Below are 20,651 nucleotides of genomic sequence, written 5' to 3'. Positions count from 1 at the left end.
ATCTTCTATTCTCATGATGCCATCTATTTTGTGAAGTACACCAGTCTCTCATGCAGCAAAACAACCCCACAACATGATTCTGCCACCCCCGTGTTTCATAGTTGGGATGGTGTTCTTAGGCTTTCAAGCTTCTCCCTTTTTCCTTCAAACGTAATGATGGTCATTATGCCCAAAAAGTTCAATTTTAGTTTCATCAGACCACAGGACATGTCTCCAGAAATTAAGGTCTTTGTTCCTGTGTGCATTTGCAAACATTAATCTGGCTTTTTTATGTTTCTTTTGGAGTAATGGCTTCTTCCTGGCAGAGTTACCTTTCATCCCATGTTCATACAGTACTCGTATCACTGTGGATATTGACACAATCTTACCAGCTTCTGCCATCACCTTCACAAGGTGTTTTGTTTTTGTCCTTAGGTTGATATGCTTGTGTCAGACCGAAGCACGTTCATCTCTGGGACACAGAACCCATCTCCTTCCTCAGTGGTATGATGGCTGGACATTCCTATCTTGTTTGTACTTGTGTATAATTGTTTGTTCAGATGAACGAGGCACCTTCAGGTGTCTTGAAATTGTATACAAGGATGAGCCAGACTTATGCAAGTCCACTGTTCTCTTCCTGATATCTTGGCTGATTTCTTTTGACTTTCCCATGATGCTACACAACAAGCAGTGTGTTTCAGGTGTGCATTAGAATACATCCACAGATGTGTCTCGTATTAACTCAGATGTTGCCAAAAAATCAGAAGCTTCCAAACACATGACATTATCATATGGGCAGTCCAGAATTGTTTAAAGGCATAGTAATCTTAGTGTATGGAAACTTTTGGCTTTGCAGTAAGTAATAAAAATGCCTTAAAACATTTTCTCTCTCTCTCTCATTATTCTGGCATTTGGCAAATATTAATAAATATGGTAATCCTAATTGACCGAAAACAAGAAAGGTTTATTCTGATTCCTTGTCAGATATTGATAAAAACATGCATATGTGTCTTTTTATATCCTGGATGTAAACTTCTAGTTTCAACTGTAACTTGATTTTTTAGGGAATAACTTTTTCATATTGACTTTAATGTGACAGGAATATGGCTTCCAGCGTGGGGAGCAAATAAAAAAATACCAATCTTCAGGTCTCTTGTCAATTTAACTGCATTTTCCCATGTTTGTAAGTTTCACATACGACAAATAATATTTCAGTTACTTCTTACTATTAAAAATAAAAAATAACCCCTCCATCCCACCCAGAAGCCATCATTAATATCCATGCAAGTTCCGCCCTGCAGCCTGTTGCCTCCGGAGGTTTTTGTCAATTGTGGTTTTCTTCTTCCTGATTCAGATATGTCCAAACTACATTAGATGACTTTATAATTAAAAAGATTAGTCAGATAAGCCCTTAATATTGGTTCTAGTGTGACAGGCGAATGGCTTATTTGTATTCCAGGGTGGGGAACTAAAAACTACCATAGTCTCAAGCCCTCCAGCCAATCATTTTTTACAGATAAACAATATGATAAATGGAGCTTCCATTCATCAAATATTCTGTATTTGTCCAGTAAATAAGAGTGTTTCCATTGATTGCTTGGTTTGGAGAGTAGTGAGGAAGATAGGAGGTAATTAAAAGCATAAATCTCTGGAGGTTGTGGAAGGTAATTCTGCACTTGGAGACGGGAATGACAGAATGATAAACATTTTTGATCCCGGAGGCTTCCATTTACCTACTTTATAATGAGCCAAATACTGCATGATTTCACATCTCTCTGACCTTTTTATTGACAATCATCCATGTTTCCACTTAATATTGCGTGTCATAGAGAGGATAGCAGCATGGTTTTTTTCTGAATGCAGAAATGCAAAATGAAATCTCAAGTCATCACAGATGTAAATTGAGTTTCTCGAATTCCTGCATAATTGGCTGCTCATCATGTAATAATCAGGTTCTCTTGTAGGCAATTACAAAACTCAAAGGGAGATGCTGGGAGAAGCAGAACAAGGTTTATTTTGATATTATCATCACATTTAGCTTTTGTTTTATATTAATAATGCCAAAACCTTGAAACTGTGGCACGATTACGTCTACAACTGCAAATGGCTTGGCACAGGCTAGACAGGAATCTGCTGCCTGAGGAAATCCATGGTCCTCACTAGAGATGAGCAGAAAGATTCACAGGACCCTGGTTCTTCATCTGCATCAGTACTCTGTGGAGGCCTAATCAGAGTCCTGTGAAGATCCTCAGAAAGCACTTCGGTACTCCACAACTGGCACTCTAATACAACCATTCAATGCACTTCTGGCATGTCAGGATCCTGACAGCGCCGGCGTACACCCACCGCTGAGCAGGGACTCACCCGCACTATAAGGACCCCGGAGACAGGAACAGCTGGAAAGAACAGATGCACAGGACCTGAACGCTGAAGTTTTAGCAAGCAGGCACAGGACCTACGGTCATATGACTGCAAGGGGGCGGGGCTTAGCGTCCTGCTTTCAGAGATAGTAGAAAACTCAGAATCGGGCAAAACAGAAGTCACACACAGTACAGGCAAACGAGGCACAGGAGGGATAAACAGACGGGTGGTCAGACAAAGCCAAAGGTCATACACAAGAGGGCGACGCGGTACCAAGGGGACGAGCAGAGAGAAGTCGAGTCACAAGCAGAGAGTCATACACGAGAGGTAGCGCAGTACAAGAGGGACAGGCAGAACTCGTAACTGGGACAGAACCGGATCAAAACCAAACAAGCAAGCAAGATGTGAGGCACAAGGCACACGTATGCACAAGGTCAACTAACTCAGCCGAGGGCAGGAGTATAACTGACACCGGACCTAGGTCCAGTGAGCATTAAATAGCCGCCATCTGCCAGAGAGAGGCAGAAACAATTAACCCCCTGTCTGACCAGGACGGGCCAAAGCGAAACCCCATCCTGGATCATGACAATACCCTCCTCTCAATGGGGGGCCACTGGACCCCCAGGTCTCTCAGGGTACTTAGTGTGAAAGGCCCAGACCAACCGATCCGCATGAACTGATCGAGCAGGAACCCACGAGCGTTCTTCAGGGCCGTAGCCTTTCCAATGTACCAGATATTGAAGGGCACGATGGACCAACATGGAGTTGACAATACATTCCACCTCGTACTCAGACTGCCCGTCTACCAAAACTGGTGGCGGGGAAGCTGATGATCCCTCCCTACCAGACCTCACAGGTTTCAAAAGGGCCCTATGGAAAACATTTGGGATCCGCAGAGATGGCGGGAGACGCAACCGAAAAGCCACCGGGTTAATTACTGCTTCGGTAATTTCATAGGGACCTATAAACTTGGGTCCAAGCTTCGCAGAGGGGACCTTGAGCCTTATATTCTTGGTGGATAACCATACCTTATCCCCAATCTGAAACACCGGTCCCGCGGATCGTTTTTTGTCTGCAAAAAATTTAAATTTATCCTGGGCCTTCGTAATGTTACTCTGGACCTCCCGCCATACCTCCCCCAACCGCTGGATTGTCTCATCCGCCCCAGGACACCCAGAATTCAAACGGGAAAATTCTCCAAAATGAGGATGAAACCAATAGTTGCAGAAAAAGGGAGATGTACCAACGGTAACACAGAACACCAATCATCCTGTCGGGCTGAGGTCGAGCAACGCAGAATTTGCTCCAGAGACTGATTGGTCCGCTCGGTCTACCCATTAGACTCTGGATGATAAGCGGATGAAAAGGACAGACCAATACCTATCCTCTTACAAAAAGCCCTCCAAAATCTGGAAACAAATTGCACTCCTCTATCAGACACCACATTCAAGGGTACCCCATGCAACCGCACCACATGCTCAACGAACAATCTGGACAATGTTTCTGCATTAGGTAGAGCTGCCAAAGGTACAAAATGTGCCTGCTTACTAAACCTGTCCACCACAACCCAAACGACGGTATTACCCTTGGAGGGGGGAAGGTTGGTGATGAAATCCATGGACAAATGAGTCCATGGTCTCTCAGGAATTTGCAGTGGTACCAATTCCCCGGCCGTCCGGTTATGGGGGGTTTTAGCATGGGCACAAACATCACAAGCAGACACATATTCCCCAACATCAGAGGCACAAGGCACACGTACGCACAAGGTCAACTAACTCAGCCGAGGGCAGGAGTATAACTGACACCGGACCTAGGTCCAGTGAGCATTAAATAGCCGCCCTCTGCCAGAGAGAGGCATAAACAATTAACCCCCTGTCTGACCAGGATGGGCCAAAGCGAAACCCCATCCTGGATCATGGCATGGCATTTATAAAGCTAATGCTAAAGCTTAGTAGCTAAGTGACATGAGATATCAAAATGGCAAGTTGGGCTTGTAAATGTCAAAGGAGGCCAAGATACTAGCATTCCAGTGGTGGCTGTTGAAGTTTGGAGGATCCTGTTCTGGCTGCCATTGAGTACCAACATGGATGCATTACCAGCGTCTTTTAGCTTATTCTTACTCTTCACACTTTCCTCAAATGAAGCCTTAAAGTTGTAGTCACCAGAATAGTGGCGAATGGGCAGCCATAGTACTAGTGGAGCAGAATGGTAGTTGGCTACACATAGTCTCCAGTGTAATTCTACAGATACCTAATGTTGTACTAAAGTTGGAGTGGGAAAACTTTTTCCTACCAAGGGCTGTTTAGATATTTATAACCTTATTCATACAAAATTATCAGCTTAAAACTTATTGTGCTGCATTTGTTCAAACAATTAATTAATTCACCCCTAAATTGATGGATGGAGCTGCTTCTCTTTGACGAGGCTGTGCTGTTAGGTGGTATTGATGATGTTGCTACTTGCAACTGCTTCTCCAGGTTTGTGTCGGTCTGGAGCACAGGTGACTCTTTGTGTTAAGTTTTGTAAAGAACTTGCAGCAGTATGTTGTACCGAACACAGATGCATATTATTCTGAATGTGTCCTCACAGTGGGAAATTTATCTCTGCTCATGTTACATTTATAAAGCTTAAGCAGTTGGAGGTCTGCAGTATGTATCACACTGGAGACACTGAGACTGCTTTATGTACATCACATGAGAGACAACAAGACTGTTGCATATATATGACATAGGAGACAGCAGGAGTGGTGCATATACATGACATTGGAGACGCTGAGACTGGTGCACATAAATCACTTAAGAGACCCTAGGACTGGTGTATATACATCATATAGGAGATGCTGAGACTGGTGCATATACATCACTTGGAAAACACAAACTGTTGTATATGCATCACATAAGAGACACAGACTGCTGTATATATATATCACATTGGAGACACTGGGGTTGGTGCATATACAACACACAGGAGACGCAAACTGCTTTATATACATCACATAGGAGACACAAACTGCTGCATATACGGTACATCACATAGGAAACGCTGAGGCAGATGTATATACATCACATGGAAGACACTGGGGCTGCTTTCATTATCAAAATGACTGGAGTGTAAAGGGTGCCAGCTCTGCCCACATAGAATGTCTTGACACTGGTACTGTCCAGCATCAGGACACAATCATTCAATGCATGCACCAAAGAATTCAGTAGTGAATGTTGGTTGGGCGTGCTTTTAGTGAATTGAGGAAGTATAGGGTCAGTGCACAGCCAAACTGGACCTGCAGCCCAAGCACTGCAATCCATGGGAATCTGCTGGGGGCCAGAGTAAATGATATCTTCAGGAGTCAGAAAGCATATTCAGGAGACAGAATCAAGAGAAAAAATACAAGTGTCAGGGAAGTCCTAGGATCCAAGCTTGAACAATGATACATTCAAGGCACAATATGAGAGGTTAGGTCAGAATTGTTCGCAACAGTAATACATTCAAACTAGCACATGGTTTGCAATGTTTTTGTGCATGTCTGAAAAAGACGTATACAGCCAGGACGGAGGACTGTCAACTACATTCAGGTAAGAGTCAGTGATAAGCGGTCATAAAGGAGCGCTTAGGAAGCAACCCAGGGACAGACAAGGATGTCAGTTCTCCACCGCAGCTCCAGCTGAAAACCTCCAATGGAGGATAGTGGCAATGAGAAAATGGAAAACGGTCTTAGGAGCGCAGGAAAGAGACTCAGACAAGAGATGGGTTTAAACCACAACGCGTTTCGACGGAGGATCCGTCTTCATCAGGTGGAAGTTTATTAATGACATAGGGGATGGGGTATTTAAATGGGAAGCAGCCAATCACAACAGTCAAAACAGTCACATGTCACGACAAGATGACATCATATATTACAAAAAAAAAGACATAAAAACAACCTATATAAAACGTGAGCTAAAACAGCATGAGTTAAACAAGTTTTTAATGTATAAAATGTGCAAAAAGGAGCAATAAAATAATATAGATAAAAATGAATAAAATTGTTAACAGGTTAGTAGACCAGTAAAAAGACCAATAAAAAAGCGAGAACCCATATTAATAATAAAAGCATGTAAACAGTAGCATCTAAGTAAAATGCACTGATGATTAAAAGGCAAATAAAGTTTTCTGGTCACTTTATCAATAGTTAAATTCAGACCTTCAGGGGCAAGTGTGCCAAGCCTGAATATCCAAAAGCTTTCTCTATTGATTAAACTGTTGAAGCGATCAGCCACTGTATCAGGTATGTGGTCAATAATCGTTAGTTTCAAAGTTTTTGGATTTTTTTGATGCACATTTAAAAAATGTTTAGAAAGGCTGTGCAGGAGAAAGCCATTTCAGATGTTCTGTGGATGCTTGTTCAATCTAGCATGCATCGTTTGTATGGTTCGACCTACGTACTGTAGGCCGCAACCACATTCAATCAAGTATACCACAAAAATAGATTGACAGTTAACATGAAAATTAATTTTATATGAGGTACCTGTAGTGTTGGATTTAAATTCATGTTACAGAACCTTGTTGCACCAAGCAACATCACCTTGAGTTCAGGCTCCCTATCCTCTATACCAATTTCTCTGAACCCTGGTTGCTATGTATGTAGAGCCCCCAAATGTCTTTGCTGCACCTCCATTCTAAATGGGGTACATGAATTTAAATCCAACACTACAGGTACCTCATAAAAAATGCTAGATTGAACAAGCATCGACAGAACATCCGAAATGGCTTTCTCCTGCACAGCCTGTCTAAACATTTTTTAACTGTGCATCAAAAAAATCCAAAAAATTTTGAAACTAACGATTATTGACCACATACCTGATACCGTGGCTGATCTCTTCAACAGTTTAATCAATAGAGAAAGCTTTTGGATATTCAAGCTTGGCACACTTGCCCCTGAAGGTCTGAATTTAACTATTGATAAAGTGACAAGATAACTTTATTTGCCTTTTTATCATCAGTGTATTGTTTACATGCTATTATTATTAATATGGGTTCTCGCTTTTTTATTGGTCTTTTTACTGGTCTACTAACCTGTTAATAATTTTATTCATTTTTATCTATATTATTTTATTGCTCCTTTCTGCACATTTTATACATTTAAAACTTGTTTAAATCATGCTGTTTTATCTCACGTTTTATATAGGTTGTTTTTATCTCTTTTTTTTTTTGTAATATATGATGTCATCTTGTCGTAACATGTGACTGTTTTGACTTGTGATTGGCTGCTTCCCATTTAAATACCCCATCCCCTATGTCATTAATAAACTTCCACCTGATGAAGACGGATCCTCCGTCGAAACGCGTTGTGATTTAAACCCATCTCTTGTCTGAGTCTCTTTCCTGCGCTCCTAAGACCGTGTTCCATTTTCTCAACTACATTCAGGTGGCTCTTTCGAGGCTATGGTGAGATTCCTGTTAAAATACAGTTTTTTGGGGATTCCAACAGAAACCTCAACATAGTGCTGGTGGGGACACTGTATAATTGTGACCTTAAGGTACTGTCACACTAAGCGATATCTCTAGCAATATCGCTATAACTTGTGACATTATAGCGATATTGCTAGCGATATCGCTGTGTGTGATACTTTCCTACGACCGGCTCCCCCGTTGTCTGTCGCTGATCGCGCGAGAACAGGCTGGACTGTTTCTGATCGTCAGCTTCCTGCGGCGCTTCCTGTGGAGAGACGAGCAACGAGCGTGGACGCGGGCGGGAGGACGCAGGATCGCCTTGTCTGACAGGTAAGTAGCGACCCCCGACCCCAGCGATGTCGCTGGTGAGATCTGCCTGTGTGGCAGCTCACTAGCGACCACTTAGCGATGCACCAGCGATCCTGACAGCGTCATATCGCTGGTCGGGATCGCTGGTACATCGCTAAGTGTGACAGTACCTTTAGCCTAAGATTTCCATCTTATTATGGATTTACTGTTTATCTTTATAGCAATTCTAGGTTCAATATTTCCAACTTTCATTCTTAGTTTTGTTAAGGAAGCTGCCTATTCCCTCTGCTAAAGACTTACTACTATGTCCATCTGTGATTGATTAAGCCTGTTTCTTTTAGAACTTGGACTCTTCGCTCATAAATCTTATAGACATGAGTGGGAAGGTCCATTTTATTCTTTTATGCAGAGTGATGATTTACTTCCTTTTTTGCATTTTGCTTTATTTGATTAGCCACTGATAGAAATGCATTTTTGACAAGGCTCCACTTCCAGCATCCATTATTATAATAAATTATATTCTACTGAGTTGTAAGTCCAGTCAGCTGCCTACCATATTATCAATAGCCATGCCATGGCATCAACTGATCACTACTCCCAAGCATTAAACCATGGGCAATTTCCCAATCTCTGTAGCTATAGCTATACTTGTTTTGGATTGACACATTGCATTTGATGAGCACTTGTTATTTGTATTTCTATATTTTGCATTGGCCCTCCGGTAATGTCCTAATGCTCATTTGCCCACATGGTACTATCCTAATGCTGATTTGACCACATGGTACCATTCTAATGCCCATTCGCCCACATGGCAGAATTCTAACGTCCATATGCTCAGTCTGCAAATGCTTACAGCAAATTTGCATGCAAGATTATAATAGTTCCCTATACAGTATATCCCTGTATGAGTTACTTATCTGTTTTTTTTCTTGTTTTTTTCCTTAGAAGTTCACTACTCAGACTGTGCCATTGATCCCGACGGACAACCTTTAGCAGATACTTAATAAATGTGCTAACACTGGTGCCACATGGCAAATTTGTCCACAGCCCAAGTCATGCAGCCAAAGATTGCCTTGTGAAATGTAGGTTAATGGGGTCACATTGTGACCCCTATGGTACCATCACAAGCATGTCTCAAAAAGTTGGAGACAGTTGGATTCTTTGTGACTTTTTACCTTGGGAGTGGCATTGCTACCCCATTCACCTGCATTATGCTGTGGTGTAGCAATGACTCAGAGCCATTTTTAGCTTCAAGACCTGTGTTGCAGCCAAAGTCGTCATGTAGCGCCAGCCTAAATGTAAAAGATGAAAAATGTCAATGGGTTACAGAGATATGTTCTTTGTATTGTTAAAGGGGTTGTCTAGTTCGATAGACCTTTTGTCATATACCCTGCAAATAGTGATGGGTGAACGTACATTGATAAGGTGTTATCCGAGCATGTTTGAGTGCTAACCGAGTATCTTGGGCGTGCTCGAATAATATGTTCAAGTCCCTGTGGCTGCATGTCTTGCGGCTGTTTGTTAGGCAGTCCCTGCATGTGTTGCAGCTGTCTAACAGCCACGAGACATGCAGGAGTGGAGACTCAAACATATTTTTCAAGCACGCCCAAGATCCTCGGTTAGCACCCGAGCATGTTCAGATAATGCCTTATCCGGGCACGTTCGCTCAGCACTACCTGTAAACTTTTTCAAGTCATTCCTACTCTTCATTTCTTTCCTCCCCTTTCTTTCATGAACCATAACTTTTTTATTTTTCCATTGACACGACCATATGAAGGCTTGTTTTATGCAAGACGAGCTGTAGTCTTGAAACGCATGATTTATCTTACCACATAATGTACTGAAAAAGAGGAAAACAAATTCAAGTGAGGTGAGACTGTGAAAAAAATCTCATCATTGTTTCTGAAGTTTTGTTTTTAGAGTGTTTATTGTGCAATAAAAATGACATTGCAATATAATGGTCAGTGTTAGTACAAATACAGTGATACCAAACGTATAAGTTGAAGTTAATTTTATTGTTTAAAAAAAATCACAATCTTGTAAAAACAAATTTTCTTTGTTTTGCCAGATCCTCGTACCGTAACTGTTCTGTTTTTTTTCTGTCGATGGAGCGGTATGAGGGCTTCTTTGTGTGCTGAACTGTTGATTTTATTGATAACATTTTGTTGTGCATTTAAAGTTTTGAGAGCTTTTTACTGAATTTTTTTTTGGGAGGAGCGTGTCAGGGCAAAAACTACAGAAATTCTTGGGTTTCGATTTTTCTTTACACCATTTAACGTACAGTTTAAATAATTTTCCATACAAAGCAATACCAAGTACGTGTAGTCTTTAATTTCTTTATATTTAAATGGGAAAAACAGCAGTGATTTAAACTTAGCCCCCTTAGGGGATTTGCACCCACATTATACCATATACTGTATATATATTTCTTGGCCATAGTAAAGAGAGATAAAATGGGACATCTCTCACTCTTGAAGACCTGTACTCTCATGAAATGCCCAAACAGACCATTGATTTAAATGGGAACCGGTTAGTTTCTCCAACACTAACAGTCAATCAAGCAATGGTGGATCTAGGTAGATGACCCTTTTAAATGCATCTTGCAACAACCTTTTTTCAAAAATGTAAAAAAAAAGATTAGTTCCTCCCTATGCACATTGATAATGAGACACCTGTCAGAGCAGGAGAGAGGAGCAAGGAGAAGCGGCATGGAACCTATAGTTCTTCTTGAACTAGTGATTCCAACCACAGTCAATGGCTCGCTTCTCAAAACTTGTCTTCTTTGAGGTGCCGCAACGTTTCAGGGTAAGGGGTTGTGCATTTTTGTCTAATTTTTTTTCCACGCAGATTTGTCCCAAAATCTGAAGGATTTCCTGAAGCCAGCAAAGTGAAGTCTCATGCCCTCATTGCTTGTTCTTTCTTTGCATAATTTCAGCAGATTTAATTTTGCAGTATGTCAATACTTTCAGCGTTTACGCTGTAGATATCACCCATACTAATGAGTGGGGAAAAATCTGCAACAAAAACAAATGTAAAAAAAAAACACAGCAAAAACTCCACAAAATGTGGCAAAAACATAGGTATTTTATGCTGTGTTTTTCTGCCAACACATCAGGATTTAAAGCAGAATTTTCTGCTGCAAATCGTGAACATGTGCACGTACCCTAAAAATGCAAGGCTGTAAAAATACGGCCAGTGTCTGATTCATGCTGCCTGCAGTTTGGGCAGCATCGATCAGCTAACAAGTTCCTTTTTGGTAGCCAGGTTAACTCTTTACAAGCTAATATAAAGTGCAGAGAAGGAGAATTTCCGCTCATCCTTTTCAGCAGGTTGAGTAACTCTGATTTTCAATATGCTGATAAGTTTCTATCCATACTTGTCAGTTCCTTTTGATGCAGTTCTGTAGAAGAAGCAGGAGAAACCAGTTAATAAAAGGAACATTTTAGCGTCTTATAAATGAACATATCAAGTGCCAAATGTCCACAAGGCAAACCCTTTATAAATTGTATAATGTGTAGGGATTATTTATTTTACATGTAAATCCAAACTGCAATTTGCGTAGAATGCAAATCTCCATTTTGTGCATTTCATGTTTAGAAATAGATTTATGCAGATCTTGCTTGAATGAGAATTTTTGCATCTTGTCAGAAGTTCAAATGACATCCATGTTGTCTGTGATCGTCCTTTTAAATTAAGGGTAGTTGGAGGACATAGAGACAAATCAATTGGGATCTCCTGCTGCTAGTTAATGCTAATATCTTCACAGCCCCTTCTTTACCTGCCTCCATAACATACCACTTTACATATGGACTTGATCAAAAATGTCATACTCTTTTGGATGTACAGCTTTTATGTAGATCTTTGTGTCTCCATATTTACAGACTACAAACAAACCCTGATTATAGTCAGATTCTGCAGGCATGCGTTATTTCAAGTCCTCTGCCTCATTTTCTTGCTATGTTGAAGTCATTGTACAAGTTAGGAAAAATATAGCTTCTGTCAGGATGCCACCCCTGAGTGTGTCAGTTACTTACGACTCAGCGGTCCAATCTGATACAGGGGAGTGCTGAGCTGTCTGTGCTTTGATTGACAGCTCAGTGTCCAATCTGGAGCAGGGGTGTGCTAAAGCTGTCAGTACTCTGATTGACAGCTCAGTGTCCAATCTGGTGCACAGGTGTGGTGAACTTTCGTTGATTTGATTGACACCTCAGCCATCCACTCTGAGACTGGGAGATGCTGGATGTCTTCAGGTGTTCATCGTTCCAGGTGGTTGGCCGACTACTTAGCTGGGCTATTAATCCGAGACCTCTGCCAGATGTAGCTTCAGCTAAGTGTGGTTGGTTTTCTCTGTGACTAGTGTCTTGCTTGATGAGTCTTCTTTTCCTGACCTTGGACCTCATTCTGACCCTCTGTCTGTTTAACCCCTTTGTTCTGATCCGCTATCCTCCAGGTATTTTGACCTTGGAAAGTTACCTGACTACACCTTTGTCTCTTCCCTCTGTTTATGACGTACCCTCCTGGCTTTTGACCTTGGACTCCTTTGACTATCCTAACTCATGGAACGTCCGTGAAAAATGACTCAGCGTCACAACTGTTTTATTTTCTTTCAAAAACAACACCGCTCCTGTCCATAGGTTGTGTGTGGTATTGCCAGATAGTATTGTTCCGTTCAATGTAGCTGAGCTTCAAAATCAGACATAATTCATGAACAGACATGGAAAATATACAGCTCTGTCTTTCTAATACTGTATAACTCCTATAAAACAGTATACTTTTACCAATAATGATAATTCCCTGTCCATTTATTTTAGGATCACTGGATAAAAAGCACATCATCACATCTGCTCAATGTAAACTTGTTCCTTAACATGATCCCTTTTCCACAAAGACATTGTATTTACGGGAAGGGGTGAACACAAGCTGAGCTCCCTCCACACATGACAGATGCCGACTATATTACATAGCCAACATCTGCGGCTGTCGTCAGGTTCCAGCTACAGTTATTAACCATTTAAATGCCCCTGTCAATATCTGTCAGTGACATTAAAATGAAACATGCGCTGGTACATGGTACATGTAATCGTGGAAACTGATGGGTTACTATTATTTTTCGTCAAAACATCAGATCACACTCAGACCGATGTTATTTTATGGGGCCGTGCTCATCTGAATTCTTCCTCAAACTGAGCTGGTCCGAGTTAAAAAAAAAAAAATCGCAGCATATCCAAGTTAAATCCGATATTTAGATCACACTCGGCCATGCAAGTCAATGATTCTGTGTAAATCATCAGACTGCACTCAGATGACTCTGATTTCTGTGCACCGACACAATAGAAACAGTAAGCTGACACTCTGATCATACTCTGACAAGTGTAAGTGATCAAACCATTACAAGTTCAATTCTCCTAAAGGGAGGAAAAAAATAAAGATTAAAGTTTTTAAAAACATAATTAAAAATATATATTTCCCCATTAAAAATAAAGAAGGGAAAAAATAAGCATATTTGGTATCACCATTCGGTAAAGTCTAGTCTGTTAAAATAGGGAATTATTTAACCTGATCATTAAACGCCGCAAAGAGAAAAAATATCTGAATGCCAGAATCTAGTTTTTTTGTCACTTCACGTCCCTAAAAAGTATAATAAACAATCAAACCAACATATGTATACAAAATTCATATATTTTAAAAACTTCAGCTCACCACACAAAAACTCATTTATAGAGCAGTAAAAATTTTACAGGTCTCAGAAAATTTCAACACAAAGCCAAAAATATTTTTTTTTAGAATATTCTGAATTTCTTTTCAGCACTTAAATAGAAAAAAAACGATGCATGTTCGATATTGCCGTAATCAGACTGACTTGGATAATCATTTTTCCAGGTCATTTTTACAGCACAAGGCTATAAAAGCAAAACCCCCAAAAAAACCAATGGCGTAATTGCAGATTTTTCACCATTTCATCACACTTGGATTTTTTTTACCATGTTTCAGTACATTACATGGTAGAGTGAATGAAGCCATTCATAACTGCAATCGTCCCTTGAAAAAAACAAGATTTCATGCATTTATTTTGACTCATAGCTCCACGACATAAACAAGACTTTGGAATTTTGCATTTTTTCTTATATTTTAGACAGAATGCTACAAATCCCAGTTACATTTTGTATATTTTGAAATATTCCCCACAATGAATATTTTTCTTGCGACAATTAATAAAGCTTTTAATTGGGTTTGATCTAACCTGCAGTGGCTGGTCATTTGGTTACGAAATGTTACATCATAAGGAAAAATATATTCCAAAACAGATTAAAGAGAGGAGAATAAAACACTTCCAACCAATTTGCTTTCCAGTTGCCACACTTTGTGTATCTTCTGTTTTGCTTTCTTTTAATCATATGTTTACATTGGTGCTTAAGGGAGTTTAACTACACAGCCATGTAGCATTTTATTGTAGTATAGTCATGTAGAGGTTCCTGACATGCATTCCTCCAGTCTTTAATTATCAGTCAGGTCACCTTCTGCACATCTACAGAGACACCAGCAATGAATATTAAATTATTGCTTTGGAACGAGCACTGCCTTGATGGCCTGCAGCTCCTCGGCCTGTGCCCTCTCCACTTCGCATCGCATATTACGTCTACACTTAAGATAAAAAGGTCTCGCCTAACACATTAAAGCTCTTTTCTGCAATTACTCTTGGAAGTTGCAATTTAACTAGCAAGTATCTTCTTTAGTTTCCACAGTCTTAAAGATCCATTAGCAGCATGTCATTCCAGAGTTACGGACTGTTATTATAGATTTAACAAAAAACACAAATATCCTGAAAAAAGTAAAAAAATAAACTGCAAATAATGCATAAAGGTAATAATAATAATAAGGGTATTTAGTAAACATAATTTTGATCAAAATAATGTACAAGTCATCCCGCCACATCACGGCAAGTCCTACTCTAGTATTTAAAACCTTGTCACTTGCCAAGTGACGTGAATGTGAACAAGGATCGAGGGACTGACCCACTAGTAAAAGCTTAGGCCAGACTGGATGGGTTTCCCAGCTCAGGGCAGTTTCACATGTCAGTGTCTCCGGTACGTGTAGTGACCATTTTCTCACGTACCGGAGACACTGACACACATAGACACATTCGAATGAATGTGTCTATGCAGATGTCAGCGTGTTTTCACGGACCGTGTGTCCGTGTGCAAAACACGCTGACATGTCCGTTTTTGTGCAAAAGCACAGATCACACGGACCCATACAAGTCAATGGGTCCGTGTAAACATGTACCGCACACGGATGCTGTCCGTGTGCTGTCCTTGTGCGATCTGTGTGCGTTTTTAAAAGTCAAAGGGTTAACATTGAAAATAATTTTTCAAAAACACGGACACACGGACAGCATACGAACAGCACACGGATGGTACACACGGACATACAGATGACATACGCATGCACACGGACACGGATAGCTCCGGTACTGTTTTTTCCGGTACCGGAATTATCTGGACGTGTGAAACTGCCCTCAGAAAGAGGGCGGTCACACCCTTATATGCACTGAATGCACAATGAAATGAATAAAAAACTGAAATCTGAACTGAGAAAGTAATGTGTATGCACAATGTAAGTGCATATTGAGGCCGGAGTCACACTAGTGATAAAATCGGACGAATGCAATGCGATAAAAAATCGCATTGCATTCGTCCCAATGTTATTCTATGTTGCTGCTCCCATCGTGCGTTTTTTTATCGGATCCGTTCCTCGGACCGAGACAATCGCAGCATGCTGCGATTGTCACCGATTTTCGGATCGGATTTGCCAATGCAAGTCTATGGATACGATTAAAAATCGCATTGAAAACGCACCACACATGTGACTTGCGATTAAATCGCAAGACTTCTCCTGGGCGACAGGAAATAGCAGGAGGCATGGCCAGGAAGCTTTGGGATGCAAATTTCTCTTGCAGCATAAAAAAAAACAGGAAGAAGGCCTCCACGGAGTCCTCCATCATGTCCACGCCAGTCAATGTGGAAATGCTGATAGTTCTGGTCCAGGAGAGGCCAGAACTATGGGACCAGAGAGATCCCCACTATGCTGACCGCACACGCAGGGAGGCAGTGTGGAGAAGAATCTGTGCCCAGATGTTCACTGGATATGCGGCAAGACCTCGGGAGGAGCAGGAGCAAATTAGTAAGTGAAATAATGTGGACACATAATCAAATACCCAAATGTAATCTGCTCAATGTAAGTCCCAATATGTGTCGTCATTGCTCACATATCTGGACATAATTACTCCGCCATTTTTATTGTGTGCATATTTTCAACATCTAAATTACAACTCCCTGACTGGTGGCACCATGACGAATTTGGCTTACAAAAATTGAAATATTTAGCTAATTGTTCTGCCACGAAATGCAGTGCTCTCCTTGTTTTTTTGCCCGTATCTTAGCCACTATATAACTTTTGTTTTTTGACTCAAAACATCATAGATGTTCGCATTATTACCACAGGTTTTTCTACATTTTGCTAGTAATTCTGTTGGTTAGAAGGTCCTTTGTAGTAGGCCTCAGCCTTTTACTTTTTTTTTATTGGTGTGGAGCCATCAGGAATATATCATTTGTAAAATGTGTGCCTAAGCATAGGTAAACCCTTGATACCATAGCCATATGTGTGGTGTAACAAAATCCTGTGTTTTTGTTCACATTGTAGTGACTGATATGACAAGACGTTGGCGCAGCTGCAGGGACACATATAGGAGGGAGAGACAGCTGAGGTCCCGTAGTGGAGCGGCCGGAACCACAAAGAGAAAATACCTGTACTTCGACCGCCTACATTTCCTTGCTCCTGTCATGGATCTGAGACCGTAAGTGCATGTTTTAATGTAGTACTTTGGATATTCTCTATGCAAAATGTAATTTATGTTATTTTTTCCATTGTAGCACCGAGTCAAACCTCACAGAGAGGGAGACGGGTTCCGACTCTGAGATGGTGATTGATCCTGAGTCGGATGTTGCTGCAGGGTCCGGACCTTCCTGCAGGACTTCCCAGAGCCACACCACCACCACCAAGATCACCAGAATCTGTTAGCCAGGCAGCACAGCATGATGACCAGGGCAACAGTAGCAGCCCCACCATGCCACTGCATCCCTCTCCACAGCCTTCGGCCCTACCATGACGAGGCAGGCGCAGAAGAGAAGGAGCACCTTTGGGAACAAGAATGCAGGTGGACCGAGGTGTATTGGACTACTTGTCCACAGCTGCTCATGAAGATGGGGAGGAGGCTTATGGGCGCAGTCTGGCACAGTATTTGAGGGCAATTCCCCGTGGGTACAGGCTGCGTATGAGAGGGGCTCTCCAAATCGTTTTGGATGCCAGCACACCACCAAATAATCCCCGCAGTGTGTTTCAGTTTCTTGAAAGGTGGCAGCTGATGAGAATCAAATTAATAGGCTGGTTGGACTTGATGTGACAAGTCAACTAACCTTGAAACCTGTTCCTCCTCCTCCTCCGCCTCCACCATGGGTTCCAACACCTCCGCCTCAGCCTGCACACATCCCCAATGTGGCTCCACAGGTCCAATATATGGGCCAGGGCGCACATGCCCAATATGGCCACTTTAACGTCCCAATGTTGGTGGGTGGCCACAACATGGGTATGTTAGACATGGACATATTGGGGGATATGGGCAATTAGGGCAGCCCTACCAGGACTACCCACACCAATATCAAAATTACCCCTACCCAAACCCACAGATTGATCCTGGCAGGATGCAACAGATGGCACAGCCAGCTGCCAGCGCACAGGGGGTCAGAGATGTGGCCCAGCAACCAAGGCAAAATGTCCAAACAGGCCCCCCACCTTCACCACTCCCAACCTACCGTGACTTGTAGGTTTTCCTTTTTCCCTTGATGTAATGTTTTGTGTTTTATACATGATGTTTCATTTTTGGTTTGGACTGTTAAATACTAATGTGCTGATAACATTAGGCCATATGGCATTACTATGGTTATTTGGTACAGCAATACCAAAAAAAACCCCAAAGTAATAAACTTGTTAACATTCACAATGTGTGTCTGTTCATGTTCATACAAGTTCTGTAATGTGTTAGATAGATATAGTAAAAAGTACTGTTTAAAAAAAATAAATAAAAGGCCAAGCAAACAATCTTTATGAGAACACAACACAACCAAAGCACTACATAGATAAGGTATCATCTTGCCAGGGAGTAGCACCCTGGGGTGTTAGAAAATAAGTTGTAAACACATCACGTACTTTGAGTCCGGGAATTGGACGACGGGGTGGGTTTGCATGTGTCCTAGGCCTAGACACATTTGCAGACTCCACTTCAGCATCATCATGTGAGGGGCAGTCATGAATTCTTGTGAAGTTATGTAGGACAACACAGGCTTTAATAACTTCATTGACATTAGCTTCACTCAGCTGAATTGCGGACTGTAGGACCCTCCATTTGGCCGTAAGAATACCAAAGGCACACTCCACCAGTCGGCGAGCACGTGATAGGCGAAAGATAAATATTCTACGTCGGTGGTCAAGGGTTCGTCGTGGATATGACCTCATGACATGTCTGGTCAATTGAAACGCCTCATCTGCTACAAGAACATAAGGCATCGGTTCCAGATTTGAGTTGGGAAGCTGACGTGGTGGTGGTAGGTCAAGCTCATTATTACGCAGCCGCCGACCCATAATGGAAGAATTGAAGACTCTGGAGTCTCCAGTTCTTCCATAGGCCCCAATATCTACAATTATAAACCTGTAGTGAGTGTCAACCAAAGCCAACAATACTACAGAAAAATATTGTTTATAATTATAGAATTGGGACCCTGAGTTCGGCGGCTTACGCACACGGATGTGCTTCCCATCTAGGGCTCCAATACATTGTGGAAACTGGCACGTGTTCTCAAATCCACAGGAGATACGCAACCAGTCAGGCATTTTGGGCTCTGGCATTACCACATGATGGAGTCTGGTTCAGATTTCGGAGCATGTAGACCGTACAATGCCAGAGATTGTGGATTTCCCAATTAAAAATTCTAAATGCAGACCAGCATATGAAAGGCCAGTTGAAAGGAAGCTAAAATAATTAAAAAAAAATACATGAGTACACAGCCCAACAAACAACAGATACAGTTTCAAACACATTTAAAGTCGAGGAAATCTAAAGTAGGCATGATGAACATTAAATTACATGCCATGGCTTGGTTCAGTAAGCCACAAGCATATAAATGCTTTGGGGAAATGTGGTGGAAAAAAATTAAGAAAATAGGGCAATAAGAAATAAGGTTCAAGGTCTGTTAAATAAATATGCTGCTTCACACATCATCAACATATTGGTTTGAGACATACCATAAGGTGAGGAGTAGATGCTCCTCTGCAGAAATAGCTTTGCGCATCCTCGTGTCCTGAAACGTGATCCCAGGGCGCACAATCTCAAGCAAAATATCAAATGTAGCAAGGCTCATCCGACAATATTGAAAGAACTTCTCCGGATGGCTACGCAGAGATGTATAGAAACGGTGGAAATGGCCTTTAGATATCCTTCGGAGCAAAAGTGGATGGACCCACATTCGTCTACGCCTCCTCGGATCCACAATCACAGGGTATTGCTCCCCAAAACGTCGGGATATAACCCAATAGAAAAGAACACGCTCAGTGGTGTTAAAAGTGAGCCTGTCTGTCATGTTTAGCACAAAGCAAAGCTAACCAAATCCAAGCACTGACTGTATGTCAAAGGTAGCAGGCTCACACCTGTTGGAGAACCCATAAATATAGGGCGGAATGATTTTTTAAATGAGTTTCAGGCCTAAAAACTGTTATTTGTCAATTTTGGAATGGTCAGAAAAAAAATCACCAGACGGATGTCAAACGGATGCTTACATGCGATTAAAATCGGATCAATGAAGAAAAATCGCATCAAAAACGGATCACTGGTCAAGAAACCTTTGTGTGATTTCGGACCGTTAAAATCGGACCGATTTTTTTAATGGTTGTGTGTGACTCCAGCCTAACACATGACCATTAACCAGAGAAAACAAAAAAACAAAAAACACAAATATCCTGAAAAAAGTAAAAAAATAAACTGCAAATAATGCATAAAGGTAATAATAATAATAAGGGTATTTAGTAAACATAATTTTAATCAAAATAATGTACAAACCATCCCGCCACGTCACGGCAACCCTTGTGGGACAGTTCTACTCTAGTATTTACTAGGACTGTCCCACAAGGGTTGCCGTGACGTGGCGGGATGGCTTGTACATTATTTTGATCAAAATTATGTTTACTAAATACCATTATTATTATTATTGTTATTATTATTATTATTACCTTTATGCATTATTTGCAGTTTATTTTTTTACTTTATTCAGGATATTTGTGTTTTTTGTTTTCTCTGGTTAATGGTCATTAGAGTTGAGCGATACCGTCCGATACTTCAAAGTATCGTATCGGATGGTATCGGCCGATCTTTAAAAAGAGTATCGGTATCGCCGATTCCGATACCGGAAGTCCCATTCAAGTCTATGGGACTTCCGGTATCGGAATAAGAAAAACCCTTTCCTGCCCTT

General features: G+C 41.3%; 1 protein-coding gene across 5 annotated transcripts in view; it reads left to right on the top strand.

Annotated features, from left to right (window-relative positions):
• The window catches only part of ZNF385B (zinc finger protein 385B), an 837,627-nt gene that overhangs the window by 721,379 nt on the left and 95,597 nt on the right, over positions 1-20,651 (top strand). For 2 of the 5 annotated variants that reach the window (XM_073577475.1, XM_073577474.1), the window contains exon 5: positions 415-483. The exons of the other annotated variants lie outside the window; for them this stretch is intronic. In XM_073577475.1, the coding sequence (XP_073433576.1) occupies positions 415-483 (69 nt within the window). The remainder of the gene's footprint in view (positions 1-414; positions 484-20,651) is intronic. 5 annotated transcript variants of the gene reach the window in all.

Source organism: Dendrobates tinctorius, unplaced genomic scaffold, assembly GCF_039654945.1.
Source record: "Dendrobates tinctorius isolate UK_male_01 unplaced genomic scaffold, ASM3965494v1 ptg000056l, whole genome shotgun sequence".
NCBI lineage: Eukaryota > Metazoa > Chordata > Amphibia > Anura > Dendrobatidae > Dendrobates > Dendrobates tinctorius.
This window is presented reverse-complemented; position numbering and strand designations above follow the sequence as displayed.